Source organism: Mercenaria mercenaria, chromosome 15 (assembly GCF_021730395.1).
Source record: "Mercenaria mercenaria strain notata chromosome 15, MADL_Memer_1, whole genome shotgun sequence".
Taxonomy (NCBI): domain Eukaryota; kingdom Metazoa; phylum Mollusca; class Bivalvia; order Venerida; family Veneridae; genus Mercenaria; species Mercenaria mercenaria.
This window is the reverse complement of record NC_069375.1, coordinates 65,435,046-65,453,197: the sequence shown is the minus strand read 5'-3', so window position 1 is coordinate 65,453,197 and position 18,152 is coordinate 65,435,046. Positions and strand designations below refer to the sequence as shown.

Here is an 18,152-nt window from a genome sequence, read left to right as displayed (position 1 = left end):
ATGGCGAATATTCTTGGCCTTGTAGGTGTAGGAGTTTCTGGACTCGCTCTTCTCTTTGCTATACTTGCTATGTCGTTGACATACTGGGAAACTGCAAATCCAGGCGGAGTATCAGATGTTACCATTGGAATATGGGAATATTGTGTTGAAACAAACGGCAACAAAGTATGCACTACGATTGACTCGGACTCAGGTAAATATTATAATATTCTGTATCACATCAATTAGAAATGTAGTCTTTCTCGCCAAATCCAAGTGTTTGCTACTCACACATGAAATGCTTGCTTGAATACAATCTTCACAGGTATTCCGCATCAATTTAAACTGCTAAAAACAAATATTACAGCAAAAAAAAAAACACTTTCACTCTTTGCGGAAATTAAACAACCGCTATCGTAGATTAAATAGAGGATATTTGTTTGTTTCAGTGAAATATCAATTTTATTTCACTCGTGAGCACCAAAAAAGTCATTTTCACTCGTGGCTACGCCACTCGTGAAAATATCAGTTTTTGATGCTCACTTGTGAAATAAAATTGATATTTCACTGACACAAACAAATTTTCTTTTTATTTCATGTGTAAAACTCTACTTTTGTTGCGTAATTTATAAAATGTCGAAAATCGTCATCGTCATTATGGTCCCCGGTATTCATAACGCTCGGTGTACAATTTGACTTCAACAAGTTCGGCAGAAACAGTGAAAAAATAAATATGATAATCTACTATTTCAAAACTGTGGATTATCACTTTTATTTCACTGAGAAAACTCTATAATTCACTGGAAAACATAAAACAAAACATTTATCTTTTTTTCTTTTCAAGTGAAAAACCCAATATAAAAATGTGGAACACTGCAGGAATTTAGTTAAAATGCTTCATCCTTATATGGACATTATTTCATTCGTATTCACTTATTTTTATATACCCTAAAAGAAATCATTAAATCTGATCCAGTATGGTTGCTATGGTGGCTGATTTCGAACATTTCGTGTGTTCGTGTCGGCGAGGCGAAATGTCGAATTACCGAAAACACGAAAGGTCGAAATAATACTTATTTGTCCTGTGTTCGCCTTTCGACTCTCGAGGCGAATACACGAAGTAACGAAATATTGAAGGCGAAATAACGAAATTTCAGAGGCGAACACACGAACTTTTGTATTAATCACTTTTCGTATCGGTGGGTATTAAATCTTCGTTATTTCGCCTTCACTGTTTTGTTACTTCGTGTATTCGCCTCGGAAGGCGAAAGGCGAAGACACGGAAATTGAGCTGTTTTCGACCTTTCGTTACTTCGAACCGCCGACAAGAACACACGACAAATGTTTCGTGTAGGGTCTGCCTTAATACACTATAATAATAGGGCTAAATGTATATATATGAATTTAATGCGAGACCTGAAATACTTGAAGAGTGACATGTTTTATTGCGTATGAACATTTTCTATCATAAATTGAGAACATTTTTTTGTATAAATGGTAAAACACATTATCTAGTTAGCATTCAAAGCTCAGGCCGGCGTAATGATATGTCCTGTAAGACTGACAGAAGCTTAATGTATGTACAAGTTTATTACTAGTAATAAAACATCTACACAATGACATCTTTTATGGAATATAAATCATTATCTTTCGTTTTAGGACAAATATTATTTTATAAATGGTAAAACACATTATTTAGATAGCATAGTCATTTCAGCAGCATATGTGTAATAGTCAGTATGCGCATGCCTACCGGAAGGCGAATACACGAAAGGACGAAATTGCACATTTGTCGTGTGTTCGTGTCGGCGGGTCGAGGTAACGAAAGGTCGAAAGGTCGAAAACTGTTCATATCTCGTGTGTTCGCCTTTCGACTTTTGAGGCGAATACACGAAGACACAACAAAAGAAGGGCGGCAACACGAACTTTTGATACCCGCCGACAGGAAAAGTGATTAATACAAAAGTTCGTGTGTTCGCCTCTGAAATTCCATTGTTTCGCCTTCAATGTTTCGTTACTTCGTTTATTCGCCTCGAATGTCGAAAGGCGGACACACGACAAATAAGCAGTTTTCGACCTTTCGTGTTTTCGTGTCTTCGACATTTCGACCCGCAGACACGAACAAATATGCATTATTTCGACCTTCCATGTTTTCGTTACTTCGACATTTCGCTTCGCCGACACGAACACACGAAATGGCAGAAATCAGCCACCATATGTTGCGGCTTTTGTGGTGATTGATGCGTAACCGTTGTCACTTGTGTATGTATAACGTCTCCCTTCTTTTATCAGGTTAAACTAATGTGTATTCATAAAAATCAACAATTTCTTTTGCTCGTGTTTTCAAAGTATTTTACTGATATGTGATATGCTATAAAGCGACAATTTCAAATACCACCCAGTTATTTCCGGTATGAGAGAGTAGGTAGGTCTGTGGCTAAAGCGTTCCACGCCTAACACCACCAAGTGAATGTTTAAGGTTACGTCAACGCCACCGTCGGCATTTTGCAACATTAAAACCAGTTCAACCTTATATTATGAATTAACTGATCAATTTATTTATTTATATTAGAAACATTTATTTATTTTAGACACAGATAATTGCAAAAACAAATATGGGCCACCGTGCTTGTTTAGAAGTTATCTGCCCTTAAAACTTATTTTTCTTCAAATTTACATATTCAAAGGCAGATAACTCCTAAACAAACACGGTGACGTTCGATTTTTTTCATAATTCTGTTTCTAACATGACGCTGTGTTCATAAACAAAGTTTGAACAAATTCTATCATTGGGATTTATTTTACCAATTAAAGGTGGCGATTTGTAGTAAATCCCTATCTGCCCAATACATTTGATTTGACTTGGACTTGAACGGCGCTATATAACGTCAACTATCAATATTGTGAAAAGGCTTATTAAAATAAAGAAGAAAAATCTATACATACATATAGCTGATTTTGTGCAATTTTGTTATGTCGTTTTGTCACGGCAATACAAAGACAAAACGTTGTAATGGCGCCCCGCACGTAGCCCCACAGCAAACGACTTTATGGTGCCCCTACAGCATACGTCGTTATAGCGCCCCGCCGATCGCAGCCCCGAAGCATAGTTATTTCGTTACCCCCCCCCCCCCCCCCCACCCCCAACTGACATTGCACAGCAGGGTGCCATAAGAACGTTTGTTTTGTCTTGGCGACGTTCGGTGGGTCGTTTGCTATGTCGTTTTGTCATAGGAGTATTATAACAAACTCCGTTATGGCGCTCAAGCGAACGTCGCCCCATGACATATGTCGTTAACGTTGCACAGCGGGGCATCATAAAGACGTTAGTTACGTCTGTCGGTTTGAGGTTTGTCGGGGTGACGTACGGTGGGGCACCATTATTGTCTTGTATGTTATTACTTTTATCTTTCTTGTCTGCGTTCACTGTTTTCTACCATAAGTATGATAAATAATCTCAGAATTTTCTTTATTTTTTTATAGTTACAGATGATGAAGAACTAAGAGATTACCAAGGAGTGCGGGCGACAGTATTTCTTGGAATAATATTTACCACAAGTGCAATCGTATCAGCGATCTTAGTGCTGTTTGTTCTGACAACCAAGAACATTCTATATTTTGTAGCGGCTGGAATCGATGTAGCTGCAGGTAAGGCCGTTTTATCCCAAATCCATTATACCAAGATTTGTTAAAAACCGGAGGTCGAAAAGTGCTGTAATGATGGCCAACCCATCCGATTTTTTTTCTGTCTCAATTGATTATCTGGCATTTAAGGTCAAACAAAATTAGTATATATAAGAGTTATTACATATTCGTTTCTATCCGTGCAGTCTGATAATGATCTGCACTGTTCGCCATTTAGCCTGTACCCTTTTGGTAAGCACGCCTTTTGACAGTTAATGGTACTGTGTAAATTGAAAGATGGACGAGTTCATTATAGAAATTTAGCAGGGTAAGGATTAACGATGGCTGCGTTTCAGTTTCTGTTTCAATGTATATACAGCTCATGAATTTCAACAAGTTATTCCTGAACGTTTCTATTTTAGTGCATAATCATGTAAAATTATGAATTTTTCAGGTCTTTTCTTGATGATTGCGATGGCTGTGTATGCTGGCGGAGTCGCACATGATGGATACGACCTTCATGCATGTTTTGCATTGGATATCATTGCCTGGCTTGCAGCATGGGTTGGCGGAGGATTTTTTGTAGGAGCTAAACTTGCTGAAAAACAATAATATAATAAAAAGTGGAAATAAGTGTATAAACCAAAAGCCTGACATATCTTGCAAACACATCATGTTTAGTATCATTTTATATTGTAGTGCTGCTTATTAACTTCATTCTATACTAGCACCACTTTGCTGTTATGGGTTACACTTTTTATTAGTCGTACTATGTTTAAGTATATGTATGCCGATATCAGTGATCGAAATTGTTAGAAAATCGAGATTTAGAAAAAAAGTATTTACCTCAATCCGTTTGGAGTTGCTTTAACAAACATGTATTGATTATTTATCTTTTACCATTTCCTCAAATGCAGGTTGGACCCGTAATGACAATCGGCATTTTACGTTATATTACGTAAAACCCCGATACTACTTCGGCATTGTCCGGCCGCTGATGTAGCTTTATGAGCAACCAGATGGAGAATGCCGAGGTTCTATACGGGGAATACGTAATCACACGAAAATAACCGATATTTCTTACGGGTCCATAACCTTAAGTCAGTGCTCTCGTATTTCAGTATCAGTCAGCTTAGTATAATTTATATTTAAGCATAAACTCTTGCTATTATTTTATATCATTTTATATAAATAAAATAACTCATCTTTGAAATGCATGACATGAATATGTTATTTTTCTATAAAATGGAGTCAAAAGTACGAAATAAGAAAAGTTACGAAATATTGTTGTTATTATTGCACTTAAACGACAAAATCTTTATTTGAACGTATCTTTACGTCTGTCTATTGTGTATGGCGGTATTTCTGATTTTCAATTCGAGCACCTATCTATGTGGTAGCAAATCCTTCAGAACCAACCCGGATTTTTTTTCGAGCTAATGGTTGTTACAATTAGTACACACATTTTTCAGACGGTGGGAACCAACAATCAACCTCAGATATTTTTGCTGTTAGTAGTTTATATCTTCTGTTCCGTCATCATCGATGGGGTTTTAATGCGGCTTTTCTAAACACTTCACATTTTCTATATCGACCGAAACAAATAACCGTCACATTGTATTCATTTAAATCATATTGGCCTATGTTGGGCATAAGAATTTTATTTTAACCTTAAGCCTTCTGGCGGCAAGTGATTCTACCTTTGCGGCCAATGCAGAGAAAGATCAGCCTGCACGTTCGTGCCGGCTGATCATGGTCTGCACAGTTTGCTGTTCAGTCAGTAAATCTCCAATGAACACCCCTTTGAATAAGAAGTGGTATTGACCAAACTGGATGATGGACTTGTCTATTTTAGAAATTTAGCAGAGTAAGGGTTAAAGAAATTTGAAACTATTAACGCAACTATTTTGTAAAGATTTTCGATCCTTCGTATCCTAAAGCTACATGACAACATCTGATGTTTTCGAGTTATAGCAATCGATGTTTCCTAAATACAGGGACATGTTTCAAATACGTGTATTTTTGTGCCGATTTCAGATCAGGAATATTAAAATAAGATGGTCATTTTTTTTACTTTTACTGTTATTTACGATCTTATTTAATATTGAAAGCCATATAATCACTTCGATTTGAAAACTGACAGTTTCCACTGTACGACATCTCTTAATGGGTTCTAAGAATCGAAGACATAGTGCATTAAGTTAAAAGCTCTGAGTAACTATGTAAAACAGCATTTTTGATCAAAACTTAAAGTACATTTTTAACATACGTTTAGGTTGAACACCACTAAATCCGGCTGTTTTTTATATCCCCTTATTAATATCGATATTTCGACATTTTCCAGAATATCAGATTTCAGACACTTTTATTCCCATCAAGAACTACATCGCTGGTATAGAAAAGAAAAAGAAAAAGGGGTGTAAACTTTCTTACTGAAATGCAATAAAGCAAAAGCGATGCTTTAGAAAAACAAGACAAAGAAAGGAAGAAAGATTAAGACTATTTATTTTTGAACTACTTGTGTTCAGACCTGTGTTGACTTACATTTGATTTGATAGTGACAAGCCTTGCCACAAATCCTGCAGGTACATCCGAACACCTTACTCTATATGTGGTTTCAAACCACGTAAACATTCTAACATACACTGATTTTGGGTTATTGTTTGAGGGGATCTTGCGTTCTTGCTAAGATAATTGTTCTTAGGGCTTTTATTTCTATACTAGCCTCATGCTTTAGAAACACACTCAAGAAAAAGTAACACATTTTTGTAAAACTCGATACATGAATTTTGTCACGCCCATGTTACACCAAGCATGATAGTCATATTCGAATTTTAATTACATTCAGACATGCAGAAATTCGATCGTCGGTTCTGAATACTACGGTGTTCTGCGACATCGCGTTTTTCGTCATCGTACCATCGTGCATCGTGGTTTAGTACTAAATAAAAAGTCACGATTGTCCAAACGGAACACCGTAGAATACCGGAAATTCGAAAAGGTCTTGACCCTGTATACAATGAAGAAATAGACCAAGATGTTCAATTATAATAAGTTTGAATTTTGAATTTTCCGCGTTTTAAAACACTTTCGTGTATAACATTGGTATGACTCCACCATTTCAAAATAATTTAATGTCCGTTGGTTGTGTAGGTTATCAACGCTTCAACAAAATAGTATTAACAAACACCTGTGCTGAACATGAATAAAACCCAGTAACGATTTTAATAACGACAGTTACCCTTAACTATACTACTTGTGTTCAATAATCTCTAAATTAGTTAAAGTCAATGACTGTACATGACTTACGCAACTGTTGTATCATGATAATGATAACAGCATGTATTTAAAACTTCAACCAAATTTTCTAAATCAAATAAGGACCATAAGAGTTCTTTAACTTGATTATATAAACGATCATCTTGCTTGGTTTCAGTCTTTACTGACACACAGCTAGAGTGGCACCAGTTGTAAGGGTCCTTTATCATTAAATCTCATTGCCATAAAATCTCCCTTAACATAAAATTTAACTTGATATTTCAATTTGGTTATTTCAGATAGTTTGGTGACTGGTGCACTATGTGAAGTGAATCAAATACATGTAGTTATTTTTAAAATACAGATTGCTAGTTAGCTGTACGAAAAAAACTTCAACCTAATTTTGTGAGTTAAAGAAAGCACCATAATTTGTATACAGTTCTGTCAAGAGTTATGTAACTTGGTCATTTCAGAAGGTTTAAAGCTTTATGTGAAGTTATATTTTCAACAAATACAATGGTTACTGAGATATAGACTTGCATGTAAAACTTTAACAAAGGAGTGATCCCAACGACAAGCAACACAAATACCAAGGTGAATAGAATAGCTCTCACTATTCTCCATATGGCTGAGCTAAAATTCACTCGATCATTTAAGAAGGACAAATTTCAATCATTATATATTTGTCAATATCGCGATGATGTTTTTTTTTTTACTTTTTTGTTTGTATACGTCTGTTCAGCATTCAACAAGTTGGCAGTTGGAATTTTTGGCCTCGAAATTTAGTATCAAGAAACTAAAACTAGTTTTACTGTGTTAACGAATATGTGTCTATACTGAAAAAGACCTGCAATGAAGTGCCATGTAATTTATTTGCACTACTCTGAACATTTTGAGTGTTCCTCCCTTGGTGAGCCCTCATAAATTATTTATCGCAAGTCAAAGAAAATGGAATGTGTCTTAGTTTTATACATGCACTGGATATTATGGAGTATATATATTCATTTCTTAAATGCATACTAATATGAATATGTGTAAACTGTTACAAAAGGGACCGATCTTTAAGTAGATGTCGTCTGATGTTTAACCACGATTTAAGGCCTCTAAGTTCACTTGAAAATTTGATTTTAGTCTTAATTTATATCACACACTCCAAACGAACATTTTGATTTATAATACCATTATGTAATAAATACATAATGCCCACGGATTGTTTACTCGGGGCTTTCCCAAACTGCCTATGAACGATCTGGCAACAATTAAGTGTTAGAAGAGTAGTTAAGTTTACTTTGCAAAGAAGTTATGACATTTTGATTTATTACTTCGCCAGTTTAACCAATGCAATTGCCAACGCTTTCGGTATGTTACGTCAATATAAATATGAACAAACATATTCCTTTATACAGTCAATTCAGAAGTAATATGTAGCATAACAATATTTTTTATATATCGAAATAAGATTAAAAGGTTATGCGCTTAGGGGATACTTCATGAGTGCTGAGCCCGAGTGATTAATACACGCGGCGGTTAACTCAGTGATATTTCGGTAAATGAAATAGGGAAGTACGTGTACTATTTCACAGCGCATATATGGCGCCAAATATAGCAGACCAACGTGATGTCAATAAATGAGCCGTGCCATGGGAAAACTAACATAGTGGCTTTGTGACCAGCATGGATCCAGACCAGTCTGGATCTATGCTGTTCGCTTTCAAAGCATATTGCTACTAGAGAAACTGTTAGCGAACAGCATGAATCCTGACCAGACTGCGCGGATGCGCAGGCTGATTTGGATCCATGCTGGTCGCAAAGCCACTATGTTGGTTTTCCCATGGCACGGCTCAATTGTTTTTAACAGTGTTAAAGTACGGGAAGACACAAACATGTGGCTGAATTATCTTAAGACTAGGCAGAATCGCCTAGAATCACCTAGAACTTCTACAATTTATAATGCTCCCTGAAGGTATAGACGCCACCTTATCCTTCCTTCCGTCCGTCCGCAAATCACATTTCTTGTCCGGAGTTAACACAAAAGTATTGAAGGTACTAAGTTGTTACTTTATACAATGCTACAATGCTAGAGGTTAATAAAAGGGAATGCAGTAACTAAGACCAATATCTCTACGTTTTTGAAAACCTTGTCTGGGGCATACCTTGAATACTCAAATGATAAATTGTATTTATTGAAATTTTATTCATAAATAATAAATTTTGATACTGCCAAATATCTGCCAAAAGTTTGCTTTCATGGCAGAAAGCTGGCAAATTTGCCAGAATTGCTGAAACGTATAAACGAAGTGTTATGCCAATGAGTCTCCAAAAACTATGTTTGTATTTTTGTTGTTACATACCATTACGAGTGCTTTGAATTCGTTTGTCGCTCCGTTGACGAATGTTTTGGATCAAGTAGTCTGTCGGAAAGGAATATATTATATATAAACTTATTAATAAATGAAAAGGAAATATCATATACATGTTTATGCAAAATTAACAACAGTATATTACGGACAAATCCGTTATATGAATGTTATTTTTTACAAAAAAGACAAGGTTAACAGATTATATTTTGCTTATACTAGAAGTTTGATTTCGAGCAAGTTTGTACGTTAAGTTAACAAATATAACATTATTTATAGGCTAAAGAATTATATACTGCAAATCATGCACAAGCACAATCATCTTTCGTCTACGTGAAGTGGCCATAAATAAATTTTAGTCCAGTTAGAATTATTTGCATAACATGTTTACAAATTTTTACAACTACGCTCGGTGGCACTTAAGATACAGGCCACGTTTGAAAACGGTTTGTTTTGCATAATTTGATTAATAGTACGCATAAAACATTGATCTTGTAATGCAAAGACATAAGAAGTATTTAGAATTATGCAGATAGCAATATTTGATGGGAGCGGAGGCTCAGATTCAGAATTTTGCATCAGACTTGCTTTTCTCAATTTCCCCAATACCCCTACCCTTTTATCTACCCCTTACTCATTTCTGTATTGTACATGTATTATTTAGAATGTACTTATTTTTCGAATTTTTGAAGCAACCGTTCTACTATATTCGTCCACCATTTTCTTTTTGTTTCGGGCATACATCTCTGGCTATGTTTAGGGTGTTCTGTACTTCCGGGAAATCAACCCTTACCTTTAGTTTTATACAGCCTACTTGTAAAAACATTTCGATAACTATCTATTATTTTACAATACTGAAAATTATGCATGGAAAACCTATAAATATAGGTGCGCACGTGAAATGCAACATAAACTGTATCAAGTAGAGTAAACAATGACAAGCGGAATAAAGCGTTCATTTCGTTATGTCAAGTAGTCTTAACCTTTCGACAACATTCAGTATGTGGGGAACCAACAAATAGACAAAATATGGTCTGGAAAAGAGCCAGTGTTTCTAAAAAGGTAAGATTTGAGTATTTTGTATGACAGTCCACATTAGGAGATTTATAATGTGGATAAAATTTGTAGTGTTTGTACACTCAAGGGCTTTAAAAACTTCACGTTTATATATGGAAATTATTTAATCCTGGCAACATGTATTCAAACATTTTACATTCATTATTATTAGCGAGCTCGAAGAGCAGGCCCGAAGGGCCTGCTCGAGAATCGAGCTTTACGGTAACGCAAGTATACTTTCACACTTGGTGATGGATTTGAAAAGTTTCGTCGGAAGTTATAAAAAAGCGCACCCTAGCGGACTGGTGCTCACAGGAAGTACTTCTTTCCGGAGTGAATACAGAACTTTATTCAACTGCTAAAAATTATTCATCACTCAACAATAATGAAAGAATAATTTCCAGTTGTTTGAAAAAAAAAATTATTTGCATTTAAAAGATCAAGCATCGGCCAGAAAACGGAAAAAAATGTCATTAATAAGCAGAAAGAAACGGGAACGCGGTAATGACGTCACCGTGACGCCGGCTTCCCATAAATTTTGCAACGTATGATATTCACTGTTAGCATGGTGACACTAAATGTAGACTTTTTCAAGTGAATAGGTTCTCCTGAATTATTGTGACTAGTAAATAGTTTCTTTGTGACAAATAAATGATGCATAATATTTTTAGATAAATCCGATTTCTTTGAGCTCGCTTAGAGGCTTTGCCTTAGTTCATATTATACATTGAAGAGGTCTATCAAGACCTCCTTATAGTGTTGTCTTTCAAACTTTGAGGATTTAGACTTATCTGCTAATTTTACGGCGTTATTAGAATTTTACTTTCTAGCGCAATTTACGAGGAGCCGGTCTAAACTGACACAATGCGCTTGCGCACAGGCAAGTTTTAAAATTCTCTAAGACGAAAATAATAGTTCGCTAAAAATAAAGAAATATAGTATAATACAAATGTTGGAAACGGGCCAGTTATTAACAAAAATATATAGACATAGATCTACTATTCTTTGTTCGCAGTATTCAAAGATATGCATATGAATTGAATCACATTAAATTAAATGAATGTATTGTTTAACTTGGGTGATCGTTTGCCCAGTTTGGAATATCTGCTGAAATAAGAAGATTTCTTGCGAGCTTCGATGGTCAGAGATGTTAATCACGTGAGCAAAACAATTCGACATATAAATCTTATAAACTGAGTAATAAAATAAAATAAATAAAATTTTTAGAATTTCTTTTTAAATAGCACTGTAACAATAAAGATCTCTGGAAAAAAATCTAAAAAGTAATGATATATATTTTTTCTTTTCATTTCAGTCCGTTCGATTGGGATTTCCTCCCAAGATATTCTAAAGCTTCTCGGAAGCTATTCTCTTGAGCCCAAACGAACAGGGCAGTTGACAAACAAGCCTGTCAGATGTTAATTTGGCAGCTTTCACTTGGGCCAAGTTCAGTGTACAATAATTGCACTGGTAATAAATCATGCAAATTGTAAGACGTAATTTACAAGTATTTATTCAATAATTCTAATTAAAATTTATTGAAATACTTGTTTATGTTATCAAAATCATACTGAAGAATTGGATACAAATATATTCTATTATCTTCCCTTTTTTATTAAGATCAACACTATACACAGCAGTCTCCCTTCCATCGTCTAACTCAATAAACAGACAAGTCAAATGGTTTATCGCGGCCAGAAATTTGTACAAACCGGACAGAAGTTGCGAAATTGTCATTTGTGCAGGAAAGAAGCGTTTAACATAATGTCCAGCACTGGACAGGTATAGTGACCATGCACGGACACAGTGGGGGTCCGATCCCCTGCCCCCCCCCCCCCCCCCCCCCCCGTGGAAATTTTGAAATTTAGCACTTCATTTTTTGCATTCTGGGAGAGTTTTATGGACTAACCTGTTAAATTTGGGAAAATGATAAAATCAAGCTTTCTTGAAGGTAAAATTCTTAGTTTCTTTTAGATACATAATATGAATTATGTCGGGGTCGTATGTAGCAGCAGCCGCATATACTTTACATGCAGTCCTAATGTTGCCTTTTTCGAAAAACATTTTCTTTCCTTCTTGTCGTCTTTCCTTTTTTAAAGATTTTCCAGAGGGGGTCCGGACCCCCGGTACCCCCCCCCCCCGCCCCCCTGGAACCGCGCATGGTGACATATCATACTTTCTGTTTATGCAACAGAGCACAATTGTCTGAACAGTGTACAAACTCGTTACTGTTTTTTCAGGCAAGGGTGGAAAGAAGTGGTAGACAATGAAAGCAGTAACATTTTTATTTAAAAAAAAATAAACAATGAGACAAACATTTCCAACATCTTTGGACGGTTCAAACATCCCATGTTAAACATACGATAAAGCCCGAAGCGCGTGAAAATGTTCCGAATGTAAATCGGGTGAAGTAGGCTCTCTATGTATAGAGTTAGATTATGCGTCTAGATTGATTAAACTGGACGAGTCTACTTACTTATTAATTGAGGATGGAAAAAAACAACGTGTTTTTTAAATGTTGCTCTTAAACAAGGGTGGCACTAAAAGTACAACAACAGTTAATTCACAACAAATCGTACGGTATGTTTTATAATCAGTTGAAGCTAGTCGTATTTACGCTTATGAGACCTGTTTCACCCATAAGTAAAGAATTCACAGGTCCATCATGAAATATTTTCCCCAGCGCGCATATACTTTACCTATTCAATATGATCGCGGCCTCAATCAATATTGGATATATTTAGCGAATGGTGGTCGGCTATTTCCGCTTAACACATCTACGGGAGGTGCCGAACATTAATATCAGGATTGATACTGTAAGAATGTGTGACTAGGGAATTCATTTATACCAGTTTTTAGTACCGATGCAAAAACAACAAACAGAGTCTTCTTTAAAAATGATTTCTACCAGGTTACATACAGTGTGACAATATTTATTTAAACAGTTTTATTTAATTTGGTTTTACAATAATATATGCAATACAGAATAGGAAAAAAGAAGATACCGAACGATAGATTTACGTTATTTTATTCTTTCATTTTACATAAGATATAATCAGTATATGAAAATATGATACATTTTATCTTCATTTTTATTTTGCATTAAGGAAACTAAGGCATAAAAATATAAATACACAAAATCTTGTATGTTGGGCGAATCAAAGCAAGTAGCGTATTTTGAGTATAGTAACATACACGTACATGAAACATGTTTTGGCATATATAGAAACGGGATACAAGCGGGAACCATTTCATTATAGCTTATGACCTCGGTCTACAAATAGCTTGGTTCCGAGCACAGTTTCATTCATAACACACGTTGATATGAATTATACTGTGCATTATTATACGATAAATAATGAGCACAAAATATTTATAATGTAAAAAGGAAACATAAGTTTTAAAGACAATTCTTCTAGATTAGTTGCTTTAGGTTCTAAGGGTGGTGAGCGCTGCGTGGAATAGTCACAGTAATGTGAGCATAAAAAATGACCACATTCTACGATTTGTATACTAAAAAACGAACATGTTATATTTTGTTACAGAAATTACGATAGAAACTATAACATTATTTGATTCAACGGCAGTTTTTTTTTTTTTTTTTTTTTTTTTTTTTTTTTTTTTTTTTTTTTTTTATAATAAACAAGTTCGTTTTAGAAACATTCTGACGAATGCTGAAAGTAATATTGTAAGAAGTGTTTTGCTAAGACAGATCAGTGGAACAGACTACAAACGAAACCAGTTTCAATTCCTACTTAGAAAAAATTATTTATAATCTTACCCCTAGTGATAGAATTAATACCAAAATATTATTGTTTTGATATGGTTATACAATTAGCCAAAATTAATACAATATATTTAACAATACGCCAATATGGTCCATTTGTTTTTCGGTGCAAGGTTCGGATTTGTAAAAAAAAAACTTTCGAAAACAATTTTCCACAAACACTTGGGATCAAGACTACCGTCACCCGCCCCACTCTCCTCCGCTCCTGCCTAAGTTTAAGGAATATTTTTTAGCATTTTAACATGTATTGAGCATATGTGACGATCATAAAACGCATTTTGTACAATTTTGAACAGCGTGTTTTAAAAAATGCATTTTACCATCAATTCTCTTAATATAAGAAGATTCTCAACAGTGAAACTTACAACGGGAACACTTGCTTGCCGCTTGAACCATCGCTTTGTACTGTGCGTATCATAAATCGGGTACAAAAATTGATACGCATACGACTATATCATACATGATCATCACTTCCTATAGAGATAGTACCTAAGTTTTTCAAATCATAGGTTTGAAGTTAAAAAGCTTTGAAATGAAGACAAATGTCCATATATTTCTCAAAAACAGAAATATAGACAATATTTTAACCAGAAGTGTGGAGTTATGAACATTTAATATTTTCATGTTAAAGAAAATTTTGTGATAAAGGAAATGTAACTCTTCTCGAACATGGGGAGCATAAACATCAAAGGGACATAATATAGTGAATATTTACTAATCGGGTGCATTTGATTTAACATTCAACTTTGATCTGGATTGCTAAATAATGATCCATGATACTGTGTACTAAAAAATTAGAACATCTGGAACAGTCTATTAACAGCAAAACTATGTTTTAGCAGAATGCAAATAGTGAAGCTCTAACTGGGACTCGAACCCAGGACCTCTCACACCTAAGGCAGACACTCTACCACTTCCCTATAACAACAGCAGCTAATTACTATGCAGTTTAATTGCCTGGATTACATTGCGTGAACTGGAACAATAATCGGTGACTCCGGATTATCGGCGTATTCGCTTTGTTACCTAACGGCAATTTTCGTGTAAAGAAAAAATATAATCTAATGCTGCCAACGTCATTATCGGTCAAATCTGCCCAAATTTCTCTGACGTGTTGTTCAGAGTATGAACTTACTAACTGGTAGTACCAGTGAAATATAACTTACACTGAATCTTTTATATTTGCCCTTTTAGCAGCTGTCGAACGGAAAAGACCGTGAGCTTTGTCCAAATAGAAGTTATTATTTTACCAGTTTTGAGAGGATTTCAATTGATGGGAAATTACAGTTACAAACTAAATACCTTTCTGCAACACATGGAATCATTAGCATTCATTGTCAGTCAGTATTACGACTAAGATCGAGTGTCATTCATACATTTCAAAGATTATAGACGGAGTCTTTTGTTTACATTTTTTTTCGTAACCGGTGCATTTGTAAAAATCACTTTAGTTTGAAAAATCAAAGTATGCGAATAGCTATGGTACGGTCTCTACTTCCTATGGTAAAAATCCAAGTTGACCATGGTACCCGCGTACGCTATGCGGAGTGCAAGGCAGGGATCAATTCGCTGGGAAGTGTGCCATAAAAGTAAGATTGATCGATTTATGATAATTATTGATATCTCGTCGGAACCCGAGCGTCAGTTGTCAAGACCGGTGTCATTTGACAGAACGGTTACAGAATCGTCGATTGATACCAGGGATTCATAGGTAGGTGCTAATTAAAAAGCTAAATCGACTATTGTTTTCTAATGTCAGCTTCACTGTAGCAAATCTTCATAAATTTAAGAGCTTTGATGGTAAAATGCATTTTTATACACGCTTAAATGTTACAAAATGCGTTTTATGGTCGTCGTCATGGGACTCATCTTCAGAAGTGTCGCCACGATTTTGACAAGCCACTTGAAGCAAGTTGTCGAGATTTAATTATTGAATAGTCATCTCCTCGTTGGTATTATTGCACATAAAGTATAATGGTTGGTTTTGTCGGAGAGATTTTATGTTAATCTGATTTTTCTGTAAGTTTGTAATTAAGAGTGATTATGTCTTAGTCATGGTCTTGCATCAGCGGTAATAATTGTCAACATTCAACAGTTAGACATCATGGACTAAAGTGATATATTGATATATCCTTCAACAGCGTTCAGTTTTGCGGAACCCATCTATGTTACTCACTCAAATGACGTGCACTTAGCCATTGACCTGTTTATATGAGAGTGTTGTCACGAGTCGTGACTCACACTCTACTAGTTCTTACTGAAAAGAGGTTTTGAATGTATCTGACTTTAAAGGGGTTACTTAATAGGCTTGTATTGCTGAGGGTGTACATTTGTTCAACTGACATCCATGATCTGCAATGAGCCCCTTGCTGTCAGCACTTTCAGTGCTTTGATTTTTTTCAACTTTGTACAATAATTACAGTTATTTCCTAAAGCTCAAACAGTCGATAGCATTGTTTTTCTGTGGAGCCTCAAGTAAAAGGATTTAATCGGACAGAAGTAAAGTTCCAACACTGAAAAATTAAGGCCTTTCTCTGTGCATTAAAAAATAACTTTAGGGCAGAAGTAAAACCGACCTACATTTCTTTCACAGTATGTAAACTGAAGAATAAATGCAAAAATAAAGAACTTTTATCACATGTAACTCAGTATTTTCAAAGATGTCTAAACCTTCACCATTCAGTATCAGAGCTTAAATTCACTTTAAACAGAAAGAAATGGCTTATCAAATGGAAAATTTCCGCTTTTGTACAATAAATCAACAATATGTCTTAAACAAGAGTGGCAGACTGTCACAAAATACGCCCGTCATTGAACTTAATTCAAGGGCAATTATCTAAGAGTGCCTTGGGCGATTTGACTGATTATCCAACTTGGCCGAGATATTTTGCTCACAAAAATTGACAGCAAGTCTGATGAAGATCGAATGAAAACTGTTCGACTTAGAGAGCGGACATGGCTAAATTCGCAGATTTCGAGTAATTCAAGAGCCATAATCGAGGGGCAATCTGGCTGGTTATCGAACTTGACTGAGATATTATGCCGACAAACATTACCTGCAAGTTTATGGAAGATCGGATGAAAAGTGATGGACTTAGAGAGCGGACAAGGCTAAATTCGCAATTTTTCACGTAATTCAAGGGCTATAATCCAAGAGTGCCTAGAGTGATTTTGCTGGTTATCAAATTTGGCCGAGATATTATGCCCATAAACATTGTCACTAAGTTTGGTGAAGATTGGATGAAAACTACTTGACTTAGAGGTCGGACAATGCTTAATTTGCAGATTTTCGAGTTTTTCAAGGGCCATAATTCAAGACTGCCTGGGGATTTTGCTGATTATTGAACTACGCTGAGACATTATGCCCATAAACAGTGTCACCAAGTTTAGTGAAGATCGGATGAAAACTGTTTGACTTAAAGGGCAGACAAGGCTAAAATTGCAGATTTTGAGCAATTCAAGGGGCATAATTCAAGTGTGCCTGTGAACGATTTTGCTGGTTATCAAACATGGCCGAAATATTATGCTCACAAACATTGTCACCAAGTTTGTTGAAGATCAGATGGAAACTGTTTGACTTAAAGAGCGGACATGCTTTTGGACGCCACCCGCCTGCCCACTGCCCGACTGCCGCCACGGGTGTTCACATAATACGCCCTCTTTCAGAGACAGGCATATAAAATCAGTTTATCTTACTAGAAAAAAAAGAAATATAGACGTTTGGTCCTAATGGGGCTTGAACCTTTAACCCCCTTGAAAAAAATAGTCAAAGTAGGTTTATGGTAGAAATTGAATACTCTTCAAACAAGAGAGCCATGATGGCCCTATATCGCTCACCTGATATTAATTGCTTGATTAAACAAATTTCTTTGCTAATGCTTCAAAAACAAACAAAAACTAGATGAGAAGGTCATGGTAAAGATTTTTAAAGATAAGTACTGAAATCTGTTAAAAATTATACACATGGTCCAAATCTCTTTGCTGTTGCTTCAAAATCAAGAAAGTAGGTCAGTAGGTCAGGGTTAATAACATTTAAGATAAGTATTGAAATCTGTATCAGAAGTTCTACATGTGGTCCAAATTCCCATGCT

The 18,152-nt window shown here is 35.5% G+C and overlaps 1 protein-coding gene across 1 annotated transcript; it reads left to right on the top strand.

Moving 5' to 3' along the window:
* LOC128548808 (uncharacterized) lies at window positions 1-4,215 on the top strand. Its single transcript, XM_053524294.1, has 3 exons — window positions 1-193; window positions 3,463-3,627; window positions 4,058-4,215. Exons 1-3 carry the CDS (start codon window positions 1-3, stop codon window positions 4,213-4,215), a joined length of 516 nt encoding a protein of 171 aa, XP_053380269.1.
* Window positions 4,216-18,152: the final 13,937 nt, after the last annotated feature.